Source organism: Vipera berus (assembly GCF_964194415.1).
Source record: "Vipera berus genome assembly, chromosome: Z".
In the NCBI taxonomy this organism is placed as follows: domain Eukaryota; kingdom Metazoa; phylum Chordata; class Lepidosauria; order Squamata; family Viperidae; genus Vipera; species Vipera berus.
The window spans coordinates 37,183,749-37,210,398 of NC_138205.1; the positions used below are offsets into that span (position 1 = coordinate 37,183,749).

The following is a 26,650-nucleotide window of genomic DNA, read 5'->3' on the forward strand; positions in this document are numbered from 1 at the left end:
AAAACAAGTAATGATGATGAACAGGCTGAAGAAATTATTCCAACACCTGAACAAACTGACCAACAAACTTACCAACCAGCGGAAGAAGCCGCCACACAGGATGAAGATTCCCCTGTGCAACAACTTGAAAGTGTAGAGCTAAGTGATCTAGCGAAAATGCTGAAAGAAAAAATTGAAAACCACATCAAAGAAAACAGAAAGAAAAAGAATGCCTGCCATCTGTGAAGTGCATAGCAAACGAGTGAAAGATCTACTAAATGCTGTGAACAACATTTTAACTTCCATCCCATCCAGCACACTGTATGAAACAAACCAACTAATGTACAGTAGAGCCGCCATTATAACTGCAGAATTGGGTTATAAAATGCCAAAAAAGAAACCCACTGGAATACCAAAGTGGAAAAATCGACTTGAAAATAAAACAAAAAAGTTACAAGGAGATGTCAGCAAATTGAAATACGTGAAAGAAGGAAAACTAAAGAACAAAAAGCTGAAAAATAGTTTATACAAAAGATATAATTTGGAGGAAAAAACAATAATGGAAATCATGGAAAAACTAAAACAGCATGTGATAACAACAGCAAAGAAAATTGAAAGATACGAAGGATGAATAAAACAATATCATGAAACTGTCCAGTTCAGAAGAAACCAGCACCTCATCCATCGGTCACTTGACGAAAATCAAGTCCAAACTACTGTTTTCCCATGTAAAGAAAAAACTTTAAACTTTTCGATAGAACTGTGGGAAAACCCAGTGGAACATAATAAAACTGTCTCCTGGATCAAAGATATCCAAAAACAAGCAACATGAAACAAAATGGAGAATATTGTAATAGCCATCGATATGGTTGCAAAACAAGTAAAGAAGGTCAAGAACTGGAGAGCAACTGGCCTGGATGAGCTACGTGGATACTGGTTGAAACACCTCACCAGTCTCCATTACTGCATGGCCACTCAGTTTGATGAAATGCTTCAAAATGCCACAAGTGAAGAATGGTTAACAGCTGGTTGAACATACTTGATAATGAAGGATCCAGAAAAGAGCACAGAACCAAGCAACTATTGCCCAATTATTTGTCTGCCAACAACGTTCAAACTTTTTACAAGAATACTGGCAAATTCAGTATTCAGTCATCTGATGGAAAACAATCTGTACCTGGTAGAATAAAAATCTGTACCTGGTAGAATAAAAATCTGTACATTTTTGAAAACAAATATGCAAAACTGGAAAACAGTCCTAACAGCAAATGGGGAGAACATTGGTGAAATCAACATCAGACGAGGGTTCTTCCAAGGGGACTCACTTTCACCACTAGTGTTCAAAATCGCATTAATTCCATTGACTATAATCTTAGGAAACACAAAACTGGGATACCACATCTCAAGCCAGCATGGCAAGATAAACCATCAATTATACATGGATGACTTAAAACTGTATGCGAAAAGCCACACTGAACTTGAATCAATACTCAACGCAGTTCAATTGTTTAGTAGTGACATCAGATTGAACTTTGGACTTGGAAAATGTGCTATATTATCCATGCAACAAGGAAAAATGGGAAAAATAGAAGGAATAGAACTGCGAAATGGAAGTATTGTGAAAGCACTAAGAATGACAGTTACAAATACCTTGGCATATTGGAAGCAGATAACATCTTGAATAGAAAAGTCAAAGAGTCAACGCAAAAGGAATACATCAGGAGAGCCTGCAAAATATTAAAATCAAAGGTGAATGCTGGAAACATAATTAAAGCCATTAATACATGGGCAGTCCCAGTGATATGCTACCCAGCTGGAATTATCAACTGGACTTTGGCTAACTGGAAAAACCTAGACTGGAAAACGTGTAAACTTTTGAATATGCACCACGCTCTACATCCACAAAGTGACATCGACAGTTTGTACCTGCCAAGAAAAATAGGGGACAGAGGGCTATTGTAAATCCACCAAGGTGTAGAAGAAGAAAAATGAAGTTTGAATGACTATATGAATCAAAGTACAGAAAAATTGCTGCAGGCTGTGAAAACAGAAAGCATTATAAAGTTAACAGAAATAAAGGCAGAATATAAGGAAAAACTGCTGGATGACAGATTAAATAGATGGAAAACCAAAGCTTTGCATGGACAGCATTTGAAAAACATTGAAGGAAAATGTGATAACAACTTGACATGGGCATGGCTTAAGATGGGAACCATCAAGAAAGAAACGGAAGGCTTAATACTGGCTGCTCAAGAACAAGCACTACAAACTAATGCCATGAAAGCGAAGATACAAAAATCTACTGACAATCCAAATTGCCGACCTTGCAATGACAAAGTTGAAACTGTTTCACATTTAATATGTGACTGCAGCAAAATCGCGCAAACTGATTACAAAGCTAGACATGACTGAGTTGCTAAACTAATCCACTGGGCATTGTGTAAAAAATACGACTTGTCTGTGTTCGAAAAGTTGTGGGAACATAGGTTGGAAAAAGTTGTCGAGAATGAGAGCGTGAAAATCTTGTGGGACTTCCGAATACAGACAGATCACCATTTGGAACACAACATGCCAGATATCGCATTTATAGAGAACCGAAGCATACAGCTGATTGATATTGATGTACCAGGAGATGCCAGAGTCGAAGAAAAAGAAGTGGAAAAAATTACAAAATATTGCAACCTGGCCATCGAAACTACACGAGTATGGATAAAACATGTAACAGTGATACCCATTGTCATTGGGGCACTGGGAACTATGTCCAAAAACTTTCCAAAACACATCAAGAAATTGCAGCTTCCTGCAATAACTCCAGCAATGCTACAAAAAACTGTGTTACTCGGAAGATCTTACATTTTTAAAGAGATACCTGGTTGACACCTAGGATGCTGGCAGCAACCCATGTCAACCATTAGTGCCAGTCAATTTGAATGTTCAGTTGACTGAGGTTCATGTTTAATGAATAGAAGTTGTTTATTATTATTATTATTATTATTATTATTATTATTATTATTATTATTATTATTATTATTATTATTATTATTATTATTAATAATAATAATAATAATAATAGAAGGGACCTTGGAGGTCATCTAGTCTAACCCCCTGCTCAAGGAGGAAATCCTACACCATTTTAAACAATTGGCTGTCCAGTCTCTTCTTGAAAACTTCCAGTGTTGGAGCATTCACTGCTTCTGGTGGCAGGTTGTTCCACTGGTTAATTGTTTAACTGTCAGGAAGTTTCTCCTTAGTTCCAGGTTGCATCTCTCCTTCATTAGTTTCTATCCATTGCTTCTTGTCCTGCCTTCAAGTGCTTTGGAGAATAGCTTGACTCCCTCTTCTTTGTGGCAGCCCCTGAGATATTGGAACACTGCTATCATGTCACCCCTCACCCTTTTCTTCATTAAACTGCACATACCCAATTCCAGCAACCGTTCCTTATATATTTTAGCCTCCAGTCCCCTGACCATCTTTGTTGCTCTTCTCTGTACTGTTTCTAGAGTCTCAACATCTTTTTTACATCGTGGTGAGCAAAACTGGATGCAGTATTCCAAGTGTGGCCTTACCAAGGCATTATAAAGTAGTATTAACACTTCACGTGATCTTGATTATATCCCTCTGTAAATGCAGCCTAGCACCGTGTTGGCTTTTTGGGCAGCTGCAGCATACTGCTGGCTCATATTTAAGTGATTGTCCCCTAGGACTCCAAGATCCCTCTCACAGTTACTACTATTGAGCAAGTACCACCTATACCTGCACATTTGATTTTTCCTGCCTAAATGTAGAACCTTACTTTTTTTACCATTTAATTTCATTTGGTAGATAGCGCCCAGTGTTCAAGTCTGTTCAGATCCTCCTGTATCTTACGCCTGTCTTCTGGAAGGTTGGCTATTCCTGCCAGCTGGGTGTCGTCTGCAAATTTGATGAGTTCAGCCAGCTACGAATCCATCTGGTGGTGATGCTGTCTAACCCACATTTTTCTATCTTATCAAGTAGCAGGTTGTGATCTACTTTATCAAATGCCTTACTGAAGTCCAAGTAAATTATATCCAGAAGTCCAAGTAAATTATATCCAGAGCATTTCTCTGGTCCACTAATTTTGTCACTTGGTCAAAGAATAAGATTTGTCTGGCATGATCTGCTTTTGACAAACCCATGTCGGCTTTAAGTAATGACTTTGTTTGCCTCCAGGTGTTCGCTGATTCATTGTTTATCTTTTCCAGAATCTTCCCAGGTATTGAGGGCAGGCTAATAGTTCTATAACTGGTTGTTCACATATCTGAATCTCACCACTGATACTACCTCTTTATTTAGCATCTCCTCTTCACTCCAATTTGATACTCTAATATCAAAGGGTCTGTTACCTTTGGGACATCTAATCACATAAATGTGATGTTCTTTCATTGACTTGGAAATCCTATTGTTTCATAATTATGATAAAGCAGTTGTAAAAGTAGAAAAATTAAGTTTTGTTGTCTGTTTTGCAACACATCTTCTAACGCTGGTAGTGTTTTATCTATTGTTCGACTTGATGGAAAAGGAATGGAGAAGATAAATAAATTACTGCAGATCAATGTTTAGCTATAGAACTGGTGTTCACAAGAGTCATTTGATGTGGGGTCCTTGGTGATTTTCTTGCAGACATTACTAAACTAGATAACATCATCAGTGCTGAGAGAGATTTGATGTCTGGGACTACAAGTCTATTTTATTATATGTCAGAAAGCTAGATTGAGATGATTTCGTAAGGATCAGAAAGAATGTGTTTGGCCAAAGCTTGCTCTACTAGATCAGAAGGACTTTAATCTGAATCTCTGAATCTTATTAGAGTTGGAGATGGAACTTAGAATTTATTTGTAGGAATTACATATAAAAACTTTTGCACTGCAGAATGTAGAGGGAAAATGTACTGAGTCCTATTGTTAATTTCGTGAAAATAATCAGAAAAAAATCAAAGTTCATTGTCTACATTTTCTACACACCAGTGCTCAAAGTATGAGAAAGAAGACAATCTTTAACATCTAGGAAACAAATATTTAAAATAGGCATTATATAAATTCTGTATTCTCAAGACTGGAATACATACTGGAAGGATAAAGCTTGTTCAAAATGAATCAAGGGAGGACCCAGAAGGAAAGTCATAGTAATCAACATGGGAATAATAGAGTTTGAGACAAAATAACTAGTAATGCTGCAATTCTTGATTTTATGAGAAAATAAACCGAGTGTGGTCAAATGGACTTGACTGGATTGTAGAAAAGCAGATTTTAATAAAAATCATAAAACTGAATTCCATAGTAGGGGAATCTAAAAGGAAAATGAATTTAAGATGGATTAGGAATTACTTTAAAAAAGGAAAAAATAGAAATCCAATCACAAACTATTCTAATTATTTAAAAATGCTGAGTGAAAAAGCTGAAAATCAAAAAGGGCACTTATAGCAAGTGGAATTGTGATACAAACCACTAGGGAAGACTATTCTGGATTGTATTGAAGATTGTATCTTCAAATATGTTAAAAATAAGAGATTCAGTTGTTTTATGAAGATAGGAAATAGGTAACAAAAAAATCAGAAAATTCTATTCATATTTTGCTCAGGCTTGAGAGGATAGATGTTTCACTATGTAACTGTAAAGATCTAGCTGAAGAATCGGATTCCACCTTGTGATTCCTAATCAGGATATACCTTATAACTTTGAATGAATTCAGGTAGTCGACTTGATGTATTATAATAAGATAATCTTTATTGTCATTTTTTTTTACTGTGGGCACAATGGCACACATCAAAAATGAAATTTAGTTGCCCGCTCTCAAAGTGAAACACATGTATGACACACACCTAAAACATACTATAAACAACATATGTATAGACCTACACCCCTACATATACATAACAATAAAATATTAAATACTGTTCATCTTGAATATATTTTATTTTATTTTTTAAAATTCCATTTATATCCCGCCCTTCTCCGAAGACTCAGGGCGGCTTTACAAACTTAGCAGTAGCCTTCATATATAACAGAAGGAGGAAGCTTGACAGTTCACAAGGTTAATGCTGTACAGTATATGGAATGAAACTATGGTTGAATCTGGATGTTCTGCTACCGATACCACGAAGCCTCCTTCCAGAAGGTAACAAGGAAAACAGGTTGTAAAGAGGATGAGTAGTGTCCCAGATAATCTTACGGACCCTGTTCAAGCAACACTTCTGTGCTATGTCCTGGATGGGAGGGAGGGAACTGCCAATGATCTTTTCAGCCACCCTCACCACTCTCTGCATCGCCTTCCTGTCTGAAGCAGTGATGCTTCCAAACCAGATTGTGATGCTGTATGATGGGATGCTCTCAATCGTCCCCCTGTAGAAAGTGGTCAGAACAGGGGAAGGAAGATGAGCTTTTCTCATGCGACGCAGAAAGTGCAGGCGCTACTGTGCCCGCTTCACCAGTTTCTCACTGTTGAGCGGCCAAGCCAGCCTACTTGTTAGCTGCACACCCAGGAATTTGATGCTGGTAACCATCTCCACAGGTGAATCATTAATGCACAGAGGAGTGTGGCTGTGCCTGCCTTTCCTGAAATCGACAATCATCTCTTTGGTTTTTCCAGTGTTTAAAACTAGGCTGTTTTCCTTACACCAGTTCACCAACCCCTCAACCTTCTTGTTGTAAGCTTCCACATTGTCATCATGAATAAGGCCCACTACTGTTGTATCATCTGCGAACTTCACAATATGGTTGGTGGCAAACCTAGCCCAACAGTCATGAGTCAACAGGGTGAACAGCAGTGGACTTAGGACACAGCTCTGAGGAGAACCTGTGCTCAAGAAAATGGTATTAGAGGTATTTGTTCCAGCTTGCACATATTGGGGCCTGTTGGTAAGAAAATCAAGAATCCAGTTGCACAAAGGGGTGTTTAAACGTAAAAGGCCCAATTTGTCTACTAGATGCTGGGGAATGATTGTGTTAAACTTAGGAAAGTTGTTGAGGGGCTATTGGAACTAGTCTGAACTCTGAGAAATTCTGAACTAAAAATGAAGCACAAAATGACTAAATTAGAGAAAAGGCATAAGGAACCATAGTCTGTCAGTCAGTCAAACTTTCAACACCTATGAAGATTCTAGAACAGATAAATAATTAGAAAATAATGTCAAAATTATAAAGTAGTTGATCATAAGCCAAGTATGAATCAACAGTCTAATATGGCTGCAGAAGGCAGATGAAATTTTAATGCTTATGGATTAATAACTTCATATCCACTTGGAGCTTTTTTGGTAGCAGAACAGGAAGGATTTGCCATTGCCATCTTATGGGATGTTTTCAAATTCAGCACATGACCAGGCTTTTTTCTAGTAGGATCCCTGTTTAGCTTCTGCCATTAATCAGATGCTGTACCTGCTGAGATAGATGTAATTTTTAGGCTGCAACAATAAAACATAATTTCCAAATAGGGAAGGTTTTTGTTCCCTCATATTCTTCACTGTCCAACCTGTACTGAATGCTGTGTTGAGTTCTGTGTGGCACATCTTAAAAAAGATTCAAATGAGTTGGAGTGGGTGAAGAAGACACACAAGGATTATTGTAGATACTGTGTCTTATGAGGAGAGACTGGATATGTTTAGACTTCAATAAAGATTACTCTGGTTATGGGCACGGTAGGCCTTTTCAGGTCAGAGAACAACAATGTTAAAAGAATGGAGATTCTGTCAGAATACAACACAATACCAACAAAGAAGAAAAATAACAGCTCTCAAAAGAAACCAGCATGGCTGCATAAAGAACTCTCTGATAAACTGATAGATAAAAAGGACAAGTATAAGAAGTGGAAAGAGGGGCACATAACTAAGGCAGAATATCAGCAAACAGCCCGTGCCTGCAAAGATGAAGTGAGAGAAGCTAAGGCTCAAAATGAACTAAGGCTTGCGACCAAAGTCAAAAATAACAAAAAAAGCTTCTTTCAACATATAAGAAACAAGAAAAAAGTTAAGGAAATGATTGGTTCATTAGTGGGGGAAAGTGGCAAGAAGGTGACAAGCAACAGGGAGAAAGCAGAACTATTTAACTCATTTTTTGCATCTTTCTTTACACAAAGGGGAAAAAACAGTCCAACCTATCAAAAATAGTGCCACACAGAAACAGAATAGAAACGCAAGTTAAGATAGGCAAGAAAATGGTAATTGAGCACCTGTCCAGCCTAGACGAGTTCAAATCACCAGGACCAGATGGATTATACCCCAAGGTTCTCAAGGAACTGGCAGATGTGATCTCAGAACCACTGAACTATATTTTTCAAGGATCATGAAGCACTGGGGAACTACCAGAGGACTGGAAGAGAGCTGATGTAGTTCCCATATTCAAAAAAGGGAAAAAATAGATCCAGGAAACTACAGATCTATCAGCCTGACCTCAATACCTGGGAAGATTCTGGAAAAGATAATCAAGCAACAAATCAGCGAACACCTTGATGCAAACAAAGTTATCACTAAAAGCCAATATGGGTTTGTCAAAAACAGATCATGCCAGACAAATCTTATTGCATTCTTTGACCAAGTGACAAAATTAGTGAATCAGAGGAATGCTGTAGATATAATTTACTTGGACTTCAGTAAGGCATTTGATAAACTAGATCACAACCTTCTACTTGATAAGATAGAAAAGTGTGGGTTAGATAGCATCACCACCAGATGGATTCGTAGCTGGCTGACAGGCCGTACTCAGCGTGTGGTCCTCAATGGAACTGCAACATGGAAGGAAGTGTATAGTGGGGTGCCCCAGGGCTCTGTTCTGGGCCCCGTGCTCTTCAACATCTTCATCTACGATTTGGACAAGGGGATAGATGGGGAACTCATCAGATTTGCAGACGACACCAAGCTGGCAGGAATAGCCAATACTCCAGAAGACAGGCTTAAGATACAGAAGGATCTGGACAGACTTGAACACTGGGCACTATCTAACAAAATGAAATTCAAATGTGAAAAAAGTAAGGTTCTACATTTAGGCAGGAAAAATCAAATGCACAGGTATAGTATAGGTGGTACCTTGCTCAATAGTAGTAACTGTGAGAGAGAACTCGGAGTCCTAGGGGACAATCACTTAAATATGAGCCAGCAGTGTGCTGCAGCTGCCAAAAAAGCCAACACAGTGATAGGCTGCATTAACAGAGGGATAGAATCAAGATCACGTGAAGTACTAATACCACTTTACAATGCCTTGGTAAGGCCACACCTGGAATACTGCATCCAGTTTTGGTCACCACAATGTAAAAAAGATGTCAAGACTCTAGAAAGAGTACAGAGAAGAGCAACAAAGATGATTGGGGGACTGGAGGCTAAAACATATAGGGAACGGTTGCTGGAATTGGGTATGTGTAGTTTAATGAAGAGAAGGGTGAGGGGTGACATGATAGCAGTGTTCCAATATCTCAGGGGCTGCCACAAAGAAGAGGGAGTCAAGCTATTCTCCAAAGCACCTGAAAGCAGGACAAGAAGCAACGGATGGAAACTAGTCAAGGAGAGAAGCAACCTAGAACTAAGGAGAAACTTCCTGACAGTTAGAACAATTAAACAGTGGAACAACCTGCCTCCAGAAGTGGTGAATGCTCCAACACTGGAAGTTTTTAAGAAGAGACTGGCCAGCCACTTGTCTGAACTGGTATAGGGTTTCCTGCCTGAGCAGGGGGTTGGACTAGATGACCTCCAAGGTTCCCTCCAACTACTACTACTTCTTCTTCTTCTTCTTCTTCTTCTTCTTCTTCTTCTTCTTCTTCTTCTTCTTCTTCTTCTTTTTATTATTATTATTATTATTATTATTATTATTATTATTATTATTATTATTATTATTATTATTATTATTATTATTAAGGGGAAAGGGGAAAGACTAGGACAGGGGTAGGCAACCTTGGCTGTTTTATGACTTGTGCACTTCAACTCCCAGAATTCCTGAGCCAGCCATGGAATTGAAGTCTATGAGTCATAAAAAAGCCAAGGTTGCCTACCCCTGGACTAGAACCAGTTTGATAGTGGAACAAGTTATCAGTGGAGGTTATGGGTTCCCTGTCACTGAATGTTTTCAAGCAGTGGCTGGATAGTCATCTGTTGGAGATACTTTTAGATTTTTTGCACCAACTTCTCTGAGAAAAGAAGCTATGGGATAATTATACTCCTGGTAGCCTTTTTGACAAGTAGGCATAACTGGAATTTGGGGAGCATGCTGTGGTACACCCATCAAATAGTTGCCAGGAGAGGGTTTTGTATATCAACAAGAAAACTGTTAAGACTAGGTGCAAACAACTATGAAATAATCATTTGCCAGAAGGCTAAACTGGTGAGGATTACTCCTGCCCAAAATCTGTTTCTCCAAGATGTTCCTTCCTCACAGTTAATACTCAAGTGTTAGTTTGTCCAGCCCACCCATTCACCCCAAGCACAAGTTGACACTTCCATGCAAGGCACTGGATGTAGGAATGTCTCTGATGTTCTTGCAAATAAGCATGAGAAGCTAGTATTTTGGAGTATATTATTTTCTTCATTTCTCTTAAATTAAAAAAGCAGGAAATCTGGGTAGCATTGTGGTAGTGGGGAAACTGCCTGCAAGAACATAATCTTAATTATTCTTAGCACGGCGGGTCCCTTGTTTCATAGAGTTATATCACAAATACGGGGTTTGCATCAGTGTTAAGCAGGAAGAGAAGTGGCAATTTGATGTAACAAAATGTCAAAATTGTCTGAATCAACTTCAAGCCAGATGCATTCAATGCAAAGAGTGCATGAGCAAAATATTGCATTTGTAATTGCAATGGGAAAGTGCCCTTATTCTCTGTATCATGTGAGTCTTCTTCCAGAATCAGACTGAAGTCCCACTGCCCCCAATATAAAATATTCAGCCCTCAGATCCCTGGAACATAAAACTGTAAGATTCATATCAAATGCTTATTTGGGAAATAATCTACTATGAAAATTATTCTCCATCTGCATCAGCAGGTTGCACCGCTATGGTACAGATAGGCCTGGCTCATCCTCCTTCCTTTCAATGCTTTGGGGGGGGCATATTTATATATACAATTTAATTCTTTATGGAATCTTCCTGCCACCCATTTGTTAGATGAAGGAAGCTCATAAACCTTGACTCATAGTCCATGAAACCATGCATTTCCAATAACAAAAGCAAGTGAAATTAAATTAGCTTCAAATTAATGTAAATAAGGATCAAATGTAAATATAAATGCATGCCATACATTCAACTAAAAGGATGAGAAATGTAATTGAAATATTTAAATTCAAGTGATTCTAAAAACACCAACATGAATTTTTTAAAAATTATTTCAAATTTTATTTCTGAAGAGATTTTGAAAAACAAAGATACCTTATTTTGCTGCAGTTTTGAGATAAATTATACTGCTTGGCAAAAACTTGCCAACTTTTTCTATTTATCTCTTTTAGAGACAAAAATCTGAATTAGGCAATAGAATTGAAAGCAAATTCAAGTAGGAAAAATTGTTTTAAACTGTATTTGTGAATCTTGATGTCCCAGAGAAGACTAAGAAACCCACTCACTACTGAATCAGAAAAGTTCCCATTAATAACACACAATCACACAAAGCCAATATATTTGCTTTCTTTATATGTAACTTTTGCCTAAAGGATATCAAATACAAAACAGTGGAGACCGAATAGAGCACTTATGCCATGCCTATGCAACCCTGAATTTTCTTCCTTTTGTTGTGGTAATAGCATTAATAAAATTGCTTCCAACAAAAACATGTAACATCAGTGGCTTCACATAACAGAGTCATTTTTTTCCTGCTCAGCAGGTACCCCAACTGAATAAAAAAAATATCAAATCCTATGATATACAAAAGTTACTTCATGCTTCTCCCTGAACCTTTTTCAAGAGGAAAAAAGATCAAAGGGAATATCACCCCCCCACACACACATACACATACCACACCACACCACCAAGTGTTTGGAACTCTGTTTCCTTTATCTCTACCCTCAACTTCTGCCCTCATTAGAATGGGTACTCCTGATGGGTGCACACTTTTCCATACTGGCAGCACTGAGGGGGCAGAATGAAGAGGTGATCGCATCTCAGTTCATGGATCTATTTCAGGTTTAATGCGTTTCATAAGCAGAGCCCAAGCTTTTTCCACCTGTAAAAATGGACAGAGAGATTATTCAATAAGCATACTGGGGATGACTCTACAAAGAAAATCCATTTAACAGATCCATAAGATTCTGCCTTTACTCATTTGCAGCTATTAGGTTTTTCTTACCATTTGTTGTGTAATTTCTGGCTCCCACATTGTGCAAAGGACCACATGTGACTGCTTCACACGCTGGCTGTTAGGCATTTGGCTTTGTATCCGCAGTTTGGCAGCTTCTGAACTTAGGCCATCTCTCTCTATGATGCGTCTTATGGCCTTGAAAGAAACAGACATAGAAGCAGAGCAGGAGGAGTTCCGGTTTGCACGCATGGCACTTCCAGACGTGCAGAACAGTCTGCTTCCTGCCGTACGTTTCTTTCTTTTTTGGAGGACCCTGAAAAGGGTCAAAAGTTGCCCTGGAGGGGCGATTACCGAGAGGAGGACTTCCCTGCAATCACGGAAGGGCGGCAGCCCTCCACTGGAATCCAGGATCATCTCCTTTGGCCCGAAAAAGAGACCGGCCATAAAGATGGCCAATCACTAAGCCGCTCCCTGCCGAAAGCCAAAAGCACTACCTAGCACTAAGAAGCAATCTGGAGGACCTGGGTGAGCTTTTACCTTTCCTATTCCCTTAACCATTTTCCTGTGGGACTTTCCTGAAAATCTCCTCCCCCATTTTTTGAGAAAACGGCGAATATCTACTTTGGGAACAAATCTTAAAGCCTCAAAGCTACAAAAGAAACACAATTAATTCAGCAAAGAAATTAAACAATTTCATCTGTATTTACTAAAAAGCTTCTATTTGTTGCTGGGGAGCCACTATCCTATCTTCTCTCTAAGCTGTGAATTAAGGAAAAAAATTGGACGAATCCTACAAAAGTACTATATTAATTTGGGGGGAAAAAGAAAAGAAAATTCTTACATTGCATGTTATATGTTATTGATGACATCTTGTGGCAAAACTTGATACAGCAAGTAAATTTCCTTTTTCTGTTGTGAGAGCTGACTAACAGAGCTGTCCTTGACACTATGCTTAAAGATAAGTGTGGGAACACCTGGCACTGAATACAACTCTTCAGGAGATGGAAAATCTTTGACTATTATTAAAACAGCCTCCATGGAAGATTTAACTGCAAACAACAACGAAATGGATGAATACATCCCACCACTTGATTATAAACTGATACTGGACACGATTTTGGCAATGACAGAGAAAATTAAAGCAAGAAAAATCTGACAACGTAAAGCCACCAAATCAAAATTTGAGTTTAAATGAAAAGATAATTCAAAACCAAATAGAAGTGGAAACTAACACTAAAATAGGAGATTTCAAAGAACAACAAAAGCAACCTACAGAAAACCTTAAAGTCCAAACTTTAATGGCAACTACAAAACTTACAAGCCAAAAAGCAACAGCACTGAAGAAAGCAACAGCACTGAAGAAAGCAACACCAAGAGTGAAGACACTAAAGGCCTTCACGCTATATTGAGAATTCAATTAATCAGATGACAACCATAATATCAGCTACTACTTTCTACCTAACCCAGATAGAATTGGAAGAACAAAAAGATTTGACTGATTTAATGACAACTATATTATATCAACCATCATTATCAAAGCAAAAATGCAATGGTTACAAAGGGGACATCTTCCTTGCAAAACTGACATTTGGATACACTCCCTGGATTCAAATAAGGGGTATAGGAAGAAAGGAAGATACATTTGAGAATTTAAAGATGCCAAGAGAGAAGCATGATTGGCACAAATGAAGGCAAGAGTTAGATTTAAAAAACTGAACTTGTTTCTCTTTTGGGATTCCTAAAGATAGACTATAAAAATATCTTTCTATGGATTAAGGGGAATCTCTAAAAATATAACTGATTTTACATTTAGTTTTTAGATCTGTAAATGAAAACAAAAGTAAGCTTTTAAAATATAACTCCGAACTATATTATAGAACTTGGAATGACATATCAAAAGATAGCATTTTAATGATTGATGTAGAATATTCAGTGGTTATTGTTGAACTATAGTATAGAACAGGAGTCTTCAAACTTGGCCCTTTTATGACTTGTGGACTTCAACTCCCAGAATTCCTTACCCAGCGTGCCTGCCTGAGGAATTCTGGGAGTTGAAGTCTACAAGTCTTAAAAGGGCCAAGTTTGAAGACCCCTGGTATAGAATCTAGAATTTTATATATAAAATATAGTATTTTAATAATTGTTGAATGGTTAAGACAAAAATATATTTCTAATAACTGGTGATTTGTTAAGATGAAAACTAGACTTTAATGGTAAAACATAATGTTTTGTAATGAACAATGTAAGTTTTGTAGACAAAAGAATTATTCTTTATTGAAATAGGGAATTGTGGGTTACCCCAAAATTAAGCTTTTTCCTATATACTATAGGCTATTCTAGAATATCCTATTGCAGTTAGATAAAATTTAAAAACAGGATATTGATATGTATTAGTGAAAATATATTTTGAATTTTATTAATTGACTGGGTTATAACTAGAAGTGTACTAACTTGCTTATTTTGACTATGTAATAACTAAGGGAATTAGAGAGGGCATCTCTGTTGATGTAAACTGAACTATTTACAACTGGTCATTTCTTATTTTAACTACCCAACCACCATATTGGTTTTCACAAATACATGTATATGTAAATATTAAAAAAATCAATTAAACTTGTATATAAAAAAGAAGAGGTAGAGCAGGCAGGTCCCTTTCTTAAACAATGCCTTCTAGTGTGGCTTTAGGAAGCAACCCTTTTCTGTGGCAGCTCCTGCCCTATGGAACATCTTTTCCCTTGAGATCCAGGAGGCCCTATCATCTTAATCTTCTGGAAAGTCATGAACAGCTGGCTGGCTTTCCCTCCTGGTGCTAGGATGGTAAAATTGGGGGCCGTTCCCTCACTGTTTCCAGGATGGCCTCGCGGGCCACATGAAACCACTTCGTGGGCCGGATCCGGCCCCCGGGCCTTGTGTTTGACATGTCTGTCTTAGGTATATATATATATATGGGTTTTTTTTGTTTTTTTAAAAGGTTTTTTTTGCTAAGAAACCATTACCTTTCAGATGATGAGAATTAACTATAGTGATATTAATTTCTTTATGCGATACTGTTATGTGAGCTATTTATATTACTCTTACTTTATTGTTTTTTAATTCTGGTATTTTTCTCTTTATTGTGGTTTATTAGTTTTGTGATACAAGCCGTTTTGCATTTTTAAAAATCTGGATATAAATTATTCTTATCTATTTAGTTACCTTACCTTTCATTGCACAAGCTATCACTGAAAGCTACATTAGAGTTTTCAAAATGAACAGAATTACAGAGTTGGAAGGGACCTTGGAGGTCTTCTAGTCCAACCCCCTGCTCAGGCAGGAAACCCTATACCATTTCAGATAAGTGTTGTCCAATCTCTTCTTAAAAACTTCGTTTTTTCCAGTATGTATGTGTCAAATATCCATACACAGAATACAAATGTCATATATGATCATTATTTAGAATGACTATCATATCATATCATATATCATATACCACCTGCTGCCGGCGTCAACTTCCCTCCGCCCTGTGCGTTCCCACAGAGAGGGCCTCCTCAGGGTGCCTCCGGTCAGAGAATGTCGACTGGTGGCCCCCAGGGGGAGGGCCTTCTCTGTGGGCGCTCCGGCTCTATGGAACCAACTGCCGGTTGAGCTCCGGATGGCACCGGACCTTCGCTCCTTCTGGCGCGGTCTGAAGACCCATTTATTTGAACAAGCTGGTCTGGCCTGATGGGGGACATTAGGGTTTTTAATGGGTTTTTTATATTGTTATTGTTTTTTATCTGGGCACTTGTTTAATCCTCTTTTAATTTTTGTATTTGCTATTTATATATGCCCTGTTCACCGCCCTGAGTCCTTCGGGAGAAGGGCGGTATACAAATTTAATAAAATGAAATGAAATGAAATGAATGATAGTTGTAACAGCACAGCATTGGATTCTTTTTAAACAACTACTGTATTGCTTTATGATGGCTGAAATAAAATCCAAAATACCAGCATGCTCCAATTTAAATCTAGTTATTTTGGACTAGCTACTCTTTTGGGCAAATATGACAAATGCCACCTACTGAACAGGAAGAGAGATTTTATTTGCAAGAATTGTACAACCCAGCAATACTTACCTCATTTTCAGGAATGGTGACTGTCCAGACCTCATGCACCATTTCTGACCAGCCTGCCTCCAGCAACATAGCTGCATCCAGCACACACACTGCCTTTCCTGCAGACCAGTTTACAGAAATTTGAGTGGTGAACAGAAGCATCAAGAGGGGGTTGCACCATGCTTTAATTTCATCTCCAGGTATCATAGCTTATTATGAACAAATACTGTGATGGCACAGTCAACCCTTCTCTCGTACTGGAGAATAAACAAAGGTGTTGATAATTTATAAAATTATCCAAATGTAAAATTCTGTTTGTTACTTTCAAGCAAGCCATGATGGCAAAGCAGCAACAACATATTATTCTGCAAGTTACTCTGGAAATCTTTGAAATTGAGAGTGCAGGGGCACAAATGACTATATAAATAATAACTGCTACATCATGGGCTAACCCTAACTCTAATGTAAGTAAATTCAGATAAAACACATATTAATGTCAACATTAGGGATGGAATTAGATGGCCTGTAAATTAAATAAAACGATATTTATCTCAGTTTTCATAGGCAGTACAGCTGAACAATCCTCATGCTGGGGCCATATGATAGTTCATCATAGGAGAAGTCACAATGACTCTGTAGGCAAGCTCCTTTGGCATAGCTCTTACAGATTACCTGCTCAGCTTTCTGAAAAAAGGAGATCCTGCACCTATGTAACTTATTCACAAGTTTTGCCAAGATCCCAAGAAGACCTCCTCACCCTGGTTGGCTGCCTCTTTTATCTTCTCTTTTGCCATTTGAGCCATCACTGGCCACATGATATTGTTCAGCTGCTTCATCTGTTCCTGCAAGGGGGAACAAAGAAAGCCAACATGAGAAATTTAAGGTGACCTGCTGCTACAAATGAAAACCAAACCAAACCCTGGGGATTTCCAAGGTGCAGTACCAATCCAAGAGGTATGGTATGCAAATCAGAACTGGGTCAAGACATGCACTAGTATACAGACAGGTATCCCAGCATCACCAGTTCTAAGAGTTTAATTTCCCAGTCTCAGGACCACACTGTATTTAGTACACAGGGAGAGGTTCTCCCTGCAGGCACTGTGCTCAAGTAATACCTTTCACCCACAAATCCGGAAAAAAAACAACCCCTTGCTATGAAAGGAGGTGAAAGGGCAGAGTTAATGGGGTGGAACAGAGAGGCATTCTGATGTCAATGAATCAAAGGTAAACCAAATATGCTCAGTTGGAAAGGAAGTAATATCAATACTGAAATTCAGGTTTTTACCCCAAACTGAGGCAGCTTTTACCTGGTCTCCAAATACTTTGGCTCCCAACCATTTTCTGTTGATGGTTCCATCTTCTTTCAAAATATCTGTAAAGATGAGTTGGATTCGCCAAACACACAGCAGAAGGAAATCTTGTGCAGCCTCCCCTTATTTGTGCTAAGAGACCCTCAAAAGTCAAATCCCTTTCCGAATTCACAGGTAACTCTCCCATCTCCATTCCTAATTCTTAGGGTAATTAACTGGTTTTCACTGCCATTTTTGAAACACAAGATTTGACAAACTGATCATTTCATTTACGATTCAAAACATTGGACAAATGTATAAAAAGGATACTAATGTAACATTTTTCCCTGAAAAAAAAATTAAAGAGTACTTCAAAACCTTATGGTAGTTTCCTGCAGCTTTTCCCAATCTTGCAATACAAAAGCTGATGCTATAAGAATCACTTAGATGAGATGAACAAAGTAGAAATGTGATGAATACGTAAACGAATAAATAAATCCTAGAATTTCAAACTTCTCTAGACAGCAATAGATTTGGAAAGTCACCTTATTGGATTGCTGCATTATGAATGCAGGTAAAAATAACCTCTGCTGAGTTGTGTAGCAATGCTTACAATATAAGAACCAACTACAGAAGTAAGTAATGAATGTTATTTTTCCTGGAGTCTAGCCTCCAAGGTGACTTGAACTAATGCCTTCCAAGAGTGACTGACTTTGCCAAATAATATTTTCACCTAGATTAAATGGCAACTCAATATACATGGTATGTTATACAATACAGTTTCACCTTTGGCCTGCTTGTTACCTCAGTTTTTCTCCTTCCATATTTATTTTTCAAGTGATGGGCCAAACTACTATGATATCCATGCACATTTATAAACTTTGCCTGCTGAGGACAAATGTAATTTTGGCAAGAAAACAGGGAGAGTAAATTTGGGAATGTGGAGAATACATGGCTTTAAGTAATAAAAGCTGATTGCCTGAGGATAAGAAAGAAGAAAAAAATTGAGGCAGAACCCTTGCTATCCCTCCCCTATCAGTTTTTTGGATGAACTGAATTAAAATATGGCTTCCCCAAAGTCAATCGTACCTGGTCCAAATGCTTCTATCACTCGCTCGTATACAGGACCACCTGGTGTGTAAATGTTGTGTCCCAGACTGTCCATATCCAAATGGAAGGCACCAAGGCGAAGCAAATACTGGGCAACAGAACTTTTGCCACTACCAGATCCACCTGTCAGCCCTATTATGTAGGGTCTGGAAGGAAGTGATGGATTTTTCTGTAAAGAAAAGTAATTGATTTTAAGGGAACAATGTATATTCACTTTCATGTTTACTGCTGTTCGACATTACAGAAGTATCACGGCTGTCATTCTTCCATCGCTTCTTTTCATAGCAGCACTGTTCTGGTGAACAAATATCCATTACATACAGCCCTGTTACATTTGTGTAGTAGAGCTACATTCATAGTCCTGCACACTATTCCCTGTAGAGCGTGCTTTCCATTCAGAAAGCTTGGCTGTTTATAGTGGTTTTGCATCCTCTGTAAGCATCCTTCTCCCCCCCACTCGTTTGTGGTGAAGGGAAAACATTAGTCTCCTCTGAATAAGCCACAGCTCCCGACTATACCTGAAGATTCAGTGCTTGCTAATAGCAAAGACTGCTTTGAAGAAAGTGGGGAGTGGAGAGAAAAGGCGAAAAGACGTGGCAGATACCAGAGGAAGGCAAAGAGTAGCCTGAGGAGGAAGTGCCTGCTGGAATTATCCTTATCAGGCCTGTATTAGCAGATGTCCCTATCCCTCTATGTTGCCTAGCTGGGACTCAGCTCATTTTCCAGGCGTGGAACAGAGCTAGCTCTTCATGGAACAGCCTGTGTCCAGAAATTGTGAGTGCTCCAGAATGGCATAGGGTCTCTTGATTGAGCAGAGGGTTGGACTAGAAGACCTCCAAGGTCCCTTCCAATCTTGTTATTCTATGTTTCTCCTACTGGAAAGCCTTTACTTAGAAGAAAGGAAGAGGCCAGAGATGATCCAAGTAAGAACTTGCTCACGGTGAAGACTGGAAGGCATGTTCAGACTGTTCCTTAACCTATGACTCATCTTTTCTCTCTTAGAAAATCTAGCAACAAAGATGGCAATCCATACCTATTTAGGAATAGGTCCCTTTCCACTCAAAGGGCCTTACTACCGAATAAACACAGAATTGCAATTCATCCACCCATACAACTCAAGAGCTAAAACAAATATTACTTACCTGAGGCACATACAACAATGTTCCAAGTAGTCTGTACCTCAGGCTAGAAGAGCTGATTTTTTCTTCCTCATTTCTGGCATGTCGAGGGTCAACAGCCAGACTGATTTTGTGGAGAGCTAGTTCAGAAAGGTTCTGTAAGACATTTGTTAGGAAACAGACGAGTTGCCTTTCCATATCATACCACATAGTCTGGCAACAAATATCTATTATTCTACCACTACAGCTAGTCCTCACTTAATGACTGGTCGCTTAGTGACTGAAATTATGACAGATCCTCCCCTCCAAAATGTGCTTATGACCTGGTTCAGGAATTCCTACAGCCACACTGCTCCCCCCCCCCATAGTCACATGATTGCATTTTAGGTGCTTGACAACTAGTTCGCATTTATGATCAGTTGCAGCACCCCACAATCATGCAACAGCAATTTCTGGCATTTTTTGCCACTTTCTAGCATTTACTTTTAGTTTCTGGCAAAAAATGCCCGTTAGATAAAAACTGATTTCTTTAATGACCACCATGTTCACTTTACAACACCTGCAAAAAAAGGTTGTGAAATCTCATAAAAGTAAATTGCCACTTAACAATCACCAAGACTGTAATTCTCAACTCAATTATGGTTGTAACTAGAGGACTACTTATAAAACCCTTTCCCCTTTATATCTGAAATTAATGTCATTTAATCAATTTGTTGCAGATTGTTATTTAACCCGCTGGTACTAGCAGAGCCGAAAAGGTGGAAATAGGGCTTCTGTTGCTATTTAGTAACAGGCTCCAAACAGATGTAAAAAGCATCCGTTTTAATATGCTGTTACTACATTTACACTCCGTATTTTCTCCAATGAGCTAAGGCAGTATATACATTTTTATCAGTTTTATTACTTCAACCACCTTGTAAGTGCAGGAGGTAAGACTAAATAGAGATTCAAGGTCCCTGAATAACTAGCCTCACCAGTCCTAGGGCAGCCTTTGTATACCACTCTAGTTCTCTTGAGTGACCAGCACTAGCTTCTCTACCCTGGTATGGAAGTGAAATAGATCAACCAACTGGCTTATGTTCCATGTTTAAGGGAATATAGAGCAAAAGCATATTTAATAAAAATGTATCATAAATATAATAAACATGCTTCTGTCTTATCTAATGAACGTGCTTAATAAAAAAATCTCAGGCATGTGCAATCTTTTTAATTAATCTTTGGTATGCAATTCCAGGGGAAAGACCATAAGCCCTAGAACTAGCTGCCACAGAGATTGCTTGAACTGATGGATTTTAAACAAATTTTAAAAAGTGGTTTATGCATGATCCACGAACAAGGAGTATATATCGGAGGTGGTGACCCTTCGAGAGCTGTGTGCAACGAAATTTTGTTTTATGTATGCCGATTGGTGTACATTCAAAGTGACAATAAAGTTATCATTATCATTACAGTAGGGACAGAGATTACCATTAAGCCCTTTGTTAAATGTAAGGATTGAGTGTCCCCTATACTCAGAAAAGCTTGCAGAAGAAGTCTTGTCTGGTGGGAGGGGGGCAGGTTTAAAAAGCAAGTAAGTGGATGGAAGTGAGCCATGCTCTATACCAAAGAAATATTTCTCTACCTGTTTTATGCTGGGAATAAAATTCTAAACACAACAGTATAAGTAAATAATGGGTCATGCAAATTTTTGCAGGGTATTTGCTTCTACAGAGGTCCAAATAAAGCAACCCCTTCAAGTTGGTGGAGGAAGCAATATGAGCCCTTACATTTCCTGGCTTTTCTGCCAATGAATGACCTCAGAATAACATTAAAATAAACACCATTAAGGTAATCACCATTAAATCTGAATAGACCTCATTTGAATTAATTTGCTATTTATATAATTACATAAACAGCATAATCTGCAGTAAAACTTTTAACAAATATTTGAATGCCTCCAAACCCTCTAATTAGCATATACTAGTCCATTCTATAGGAGTGGAATCCAAATGATAAAAAATTGTTACTGTAATAAGCTAAAGTGAGGTTTCACTTTACTATATAACTGAAGCTTTTACAATAGAAAGCTGGGATTTCCAAACGTGGAGCCAAGCTCTATTTAGTTATTAAAGTTTCCTCTAAACAATATATTTTTCCCTGCAGGCAGAACAACACAGGCTGTTCTCTGTTGGCAGAAAATTCCAGAATCTGGGAGCAGTGCCCAAGTACTTCTGCTAGTGATGCGGTTTGAGGAAGAACTGTGTTCTGAAGACCTTAAGTTCTGGCAGAATCTAGATCAGGGGTGTCAAACTCAATTTCATTGAGGGCCACATAAGCATTGCGGTTGCCCTCAAGGGGCCGGGTGGGTGTGGCCAGGGTGGGCATGGCCTACTGGGTGGGCGTGGCTAGAATGCGTATGGCCTACTGGGTGGGCGTGGCCAGCTCTACATCGTTCGCATCAAGGGTGCCTATGGGGGCCTGGGCAGGAGTGGGACAGATCTGAGGGTCTCTGGCAGAAGGAGGGTCTCTGGGCCAGGGCCAAGGCAGTGGGGCCCGTTCCCTCACTGTTTCCAGGATGGCTTCGCGGGCCACATGAAACCACTTCGCGGGCCGGATCCAGCCCCCGGGCCTTGTGTTTGACATGTCTGAGCTAGATGGTCTTTCAGTTACTTTGTACCCAATAGTAGCAAAGAGGTTCCCACATACTTACATTTTCTGTCCTCCTTCTGTTGACAGAAAGGCCACCCTTGAACGTCTCCTCACTGACTACAATGCACTTCAGGTTAGCATCAGTAATTGATGGACCAAAGGGATCACATAGAGGAGCAATATCAAATTGCAGGAAGGGCTTGACATCTACTAGGAATTCAGTAAGTTGAGCCACACGTTGTTCAAATGGTAGGATAAGCTCCTTTAATAACTTATCTGTTGATGAAGAAAATAAGAGGAAAATGTAGTAAAGCACAGCCCATCCTTCCTTAGTGTCTTGAGATAATGCCCCAGTATAAGGAGAAAAGTTCATAGTGCTACGAAGTTGTGATTTCCTTAGGTTGCAATTAAGAGAGTGTCATACTGAGGAAACGCAACACATCTGGATATATAATTCTCACATGGGTTTGTGATAAGCATAGTTGCTTAAAGTGCAGGTCAAAGCTAACATGTTTACTTACTGAGTTTAGAGTTCTCTCATCACAATTGCTCAGGGTTAATAATAAATTCCTGTACATTTTCCTTAAAAACAAAAGGCAGTATATGAAGTGGTATAAAGTTACGGTGGAATTAAGGAAGGGTGCAAAGATAAAAGACTATCAATAGAAGCAGTGTAATAAATAATGCTGATGTAAACAATGTTTAGCTGTACTGCCTGTTCTTATACAGTATTATACCTTTATTTGGCTTGCTATTTCTTATACCTTTTCTAAACTTTGCATAATATTGCTTAGTCCAAAAAAAGGCAAAACGAAGTGCGTGTGTCTGTCTGTGTGCACGAATACACACGCCCAAGGATGGGGAAAAACAGCAGTTTTTTATCGTTGATAAAAAGTTATAGAAGGCTTAACTCATCTCAACCTTACTCATTAGGTCTTCAAAGTACAAAGACAGATCCATTTAAATTAGCTGCCACTACCAAACTTAGATGTTAGATCTAAGATGATATCATATTTAACAAGGCAAACTGCCATAATGCGGAACAATACATTTTTAAGTTCTGCAAATATACTTATCTAATACTTCCAGTAAAATACAGAAAATTATATGAAATTCTAAATATCAGCATCACATGTCTAAGCAACAACTTATCTTCTAGATTGTCAGTCCCGATTCCAGTAACAGCATTAAATAGTTTTGTACAAAAAATCTGGACTATTTTAAAAGTTCCCAAATACTTCTAATTTCTCTAAATGGTTTTGCAGGAGAAAGGCATATATGGTTCAAAGAGACCCACTTTCCAAAAGATCTTTGTCAGAAACACCAATGAGGAGCCGATTTTCTGCCAGCAGACAGCTCACACTCAGAAGGATCTTGTGACCATTGTGAAGTCTATCAAAAGTGCCTCCCACAACTACATCAGAGAAACTTGGCAATGGCTCATTTGTTTTCTCAGTCTCCTCTTGTGGGGACAGTTCTCCATTATCATCTTGTAACTCATAGTCAGGATACAGTAAAACAGACCTCAGTTTAGGGCAACAGCTGTAACAACTGGTGGCATAATGTTCTAGGCGTTGTTTGATTGGATTTGATTGCATCCCATCCACACCTTCGTAGTCTGTGAGCACCACCTCAGGTGGCTTGGAAAGGTTCTGTACAGATCCTAGTGCTGGAGGGCTAGCTCCTTGGTTGAGAAGGTTGGTGAGTAATATCCGGACATCAAGGTGACGATGGATATCAGCATCAGCGTACAGCTTGCTGATAAGGTTGTGTACTTCAGTTGTGGCAGGAACGTAGGCGAAATGGGGCTGTGTAGCACCCGACAAGCTGAGTCCTGGCTGCAGTTGAATATATAGGGTTTCTTGTACCACCCGGGCAGCTGAAGCAAGGATGGGCATCAAGCGCAGAGAAAGTGCCGACAATGGGGATGTCAGAACAAGTAGACCAGAACGGAAAATCGACATGCTGTCCGGGAGGACCATTCAGAAAGATATATACAAAAAAAGAAAAGAAAAGTCAAAATGTCTTTAATGTATAGAAAAATAATGACCAAAGATTTTATGTCATTAGCACCTAGTTTAAAATGACAAAACCCACTGTAAACTCCAGAAAAAAATCCCTTTATTGGAAAGTAGAAAATTTAGATTTAAAATCCTTAATTGACTTTATTATACACTAACATTGGATATTATCTTGCAGCCTAACCTTCATAACATTGGTATGAAACTGCAGTATGTTTGAACTTGCTGGAGGAAGTGTAACAATGCTGCCTATTTCCTTTTTTTCTTTTCTTCTTATTTTTAACTTCTATTTGACATTAGTTAATATGCAATATTTAATAAGCATATTTTTAGCTCAATAGCTCCCCTCCCCTTCTTGAGACTTCCTTTCATATAATTGTGTACAAAAGTTAAAATATTAAATTGTTATAGTATAAATATCAATAGAATTGGCTACTGAAAATAAACTATGTAGATATAATACAGTGGGATACTCCACATTAGTATAGCTAATTTCTATGACAGTGACTTCTAAATAGATAACTGCCATGAATGCCTGCAATTTAATTTTGCATATAGTTATATGTACATTTGTATCTCTTGGGAAAAAGTAGGCTTCAACACAAAGTAGCTAAATCTACTTTGGATTTCCAGAAGAAAACAGCATACACGTCTAACGATAAAGTTAACACTGCATAGGAATTATATTTTTAATTTATTTCTATTTTTGTTACTATTTTAACCTGCTCTTTAAGAAGTCAAATAACTTTTCCTTCTTGCCAACATGAAGGATGCATAGCACCTAATGTTCAGAAACAGCAGTTGACCCTAAATTACTCAAAAGTTTATATAGTACAGGAGACTGGAGATTTGAACCACCATTTTTATCTGTTTATATCCTACATTTGTTTTAACAAATAACTCAGCGCTTAAACATATCAAACACATCTTCCTCCTCTGTTCCCCATAACAACAACCCTGTGAGGAGAATTGGGTGAGTGTGTGTGATTGGGCAGAGGTCACCCAGCTGACTTTCATGTTGTTCATGAAATTAGAACTCACTAGACCAGGGGTAGGCAACCTTGGCTCTTTTATGACTCGTGGACTTCATGGCTGGCTCAGGAATTCTGGGAGTTGAAGTCCACGAGTCATAAAAGAGCCAAGGTTGCCTACCCCTGCATTAGACCAAACTGGTTCTGAAAAAACGGGGAAGGAAGGGGGGGGGGAGGGAAAGACTCTCATTCCAGCCTTTATCCGAAATTAGCTCGGCTTTCTGCAGCTGTAAACCAAACATACATAAATTCCAAGGCCGATTTGGTTATTAGAGCACGGAGGTTGCCTAGCCATACATTACCCATTTTCTTTAGCCTCCCATCTTCTCCTGTTACACCACCATAGCTCTTCTTACTTTTGATATTTGCATTTTTGACCAACTACCTTTCCTGCTTTTTTTTAAGTGCAACAAACAGCTCCAGAGTTGGGAGATTAAGCTACCTTTGCTCATTCGCAGACCTGCAGTAAGAGAAAACCTGCCAATTAAAAGTGCCAATTAACCCAGGTTCCGTCGCTGGAAAAGAGCGACTATGCCTCTCTGCCGCTGCACCGCAACCCCACGGGACTGGTGGCGTGTCTTCCTCCACCTTCCAAGTAACCCCTCCCCCCCCAGAAGGAAAGGAAAGAACACCTCCCGCTTACTCACCTGATAGGCAACCTCAGCGAAGTCAACACCCGACCCGGAAGTGTCTCTGCATAAACTGGAAGCGATCCTCGTCGCTAGAAGGAAAATATAGCCCCCGAATTAATCTGGGGTGTGTGTGTGGAATTTAAAGGACGCGGATCCTTTTGTCTGATATTGATGATGATAGAAGGAGGAAGTGTGTGTTGCTAGTACTTAGATCCTGTGGGTTCGCCCAGACTAGAGAATGCCAAAATTTCGAGCCCAGTTCCAGTTCTCACTCACGTGATTGTTAACGTACAAACTGTTTTGGCAAGGAATCGTAGTATTTGAAGGAAACCCTCTTCCTGTCTTATTCCTGGATCAGAATTCCATGCTCATGGTCGCTCACGCCTTGGTCACCTCCCGTGACAACAATATTGCCGGGCGCTCTATATGAGGCCACCCGTGAAAACCATTCAGGTCTTTCTCAACCTTAGCCGCTTGAAGATGTGTGGATTTCTTCTCCCAGAATTCCTCGGCGAGCAAGCTAAGGGGGAGGATTGTGGGAGTTGAAGTC

General features: G+C 38.9%; 1 protein-coding gene across 3 annotated transcripts; it reads right to left on the reverse strand.

The window, feature by feature from the left end:
* Positions 1 to 11,296: 11,296 nt before the first annotated feature.
* On the reverse strand, positions 11,297 to 26,152 carry COASY (Coenzyme A synthase). 3 transcript variants are annotated; one of them, XM_081343145.1, is made up of 10 exons: positions 26,116 to 26,152; positions 23,714 to 24,381; positions 22,478 to 22,692; positions 19,813 to 19,944; positions 18,650 to 18,839; positions 17,579 to 17,643; positions 17,029 to 17,113; positions 16,293 to 16,390; positions 12,247 to 12,393; positions 11,297 to 12,123 (listed from the first exon to the last, which is right to left on the reverse strand). In XM_081343145.1, the coding sequence occupies exons 2-10, from the start codon at positions 24,378 to 24,380 to the stop codon at positions 12,067 to 12,069; spliced, it is 1,656 nt and encodes a 551-aa protein (XP_081199271.1). In that variant the 5' UTR covers position 24,381; positions 26,116 to 26,152; the 3' UTR covers positions 11,297 to 12,066. The 3 variants fall into 3 exon arrangements, with proteins under 3 accessions (XP_081199271.1, XP_081199269.1, XP_081199270.1); XM_081343143.1 differs by lacking the exon at positions 26,116 to 26,152 and adding an exon at positions 25,911 to 26,058; XM_081343144.1 differs by lacking the exon at positions 26,116 to 26,152 and adding an exon at positions 25,771 to 25,889.
* Positions 26,153 to 26,650: the final 498 nt, after the last annotated feature.

Excerpts from the sequence above, each read along its gene's own strand:
- COASY (XM_081343145.1), bottom strand. The coding sequence starts at position 24,380 with ATGTCGATTTTCCGTTCTGGTCTACTTGTTCTGACATCCCCATTGTCG. Across the intron at positions 18,840-19,812 it reads CATTGTTGTATGTGCCTCAG|AAAAATCCATCACTTCCTTC; the intron begins GTAAGTAATATT and ends TTTTCTTTACAG. Across the intron at positions 17,114-17,578 it reads CCAAAGTATTTGGAGACCAG|GAACAGATGAAGCAGCTGAA; the intron begins GTAAAAGCTGCC and ends TCCCCCTTGCAG.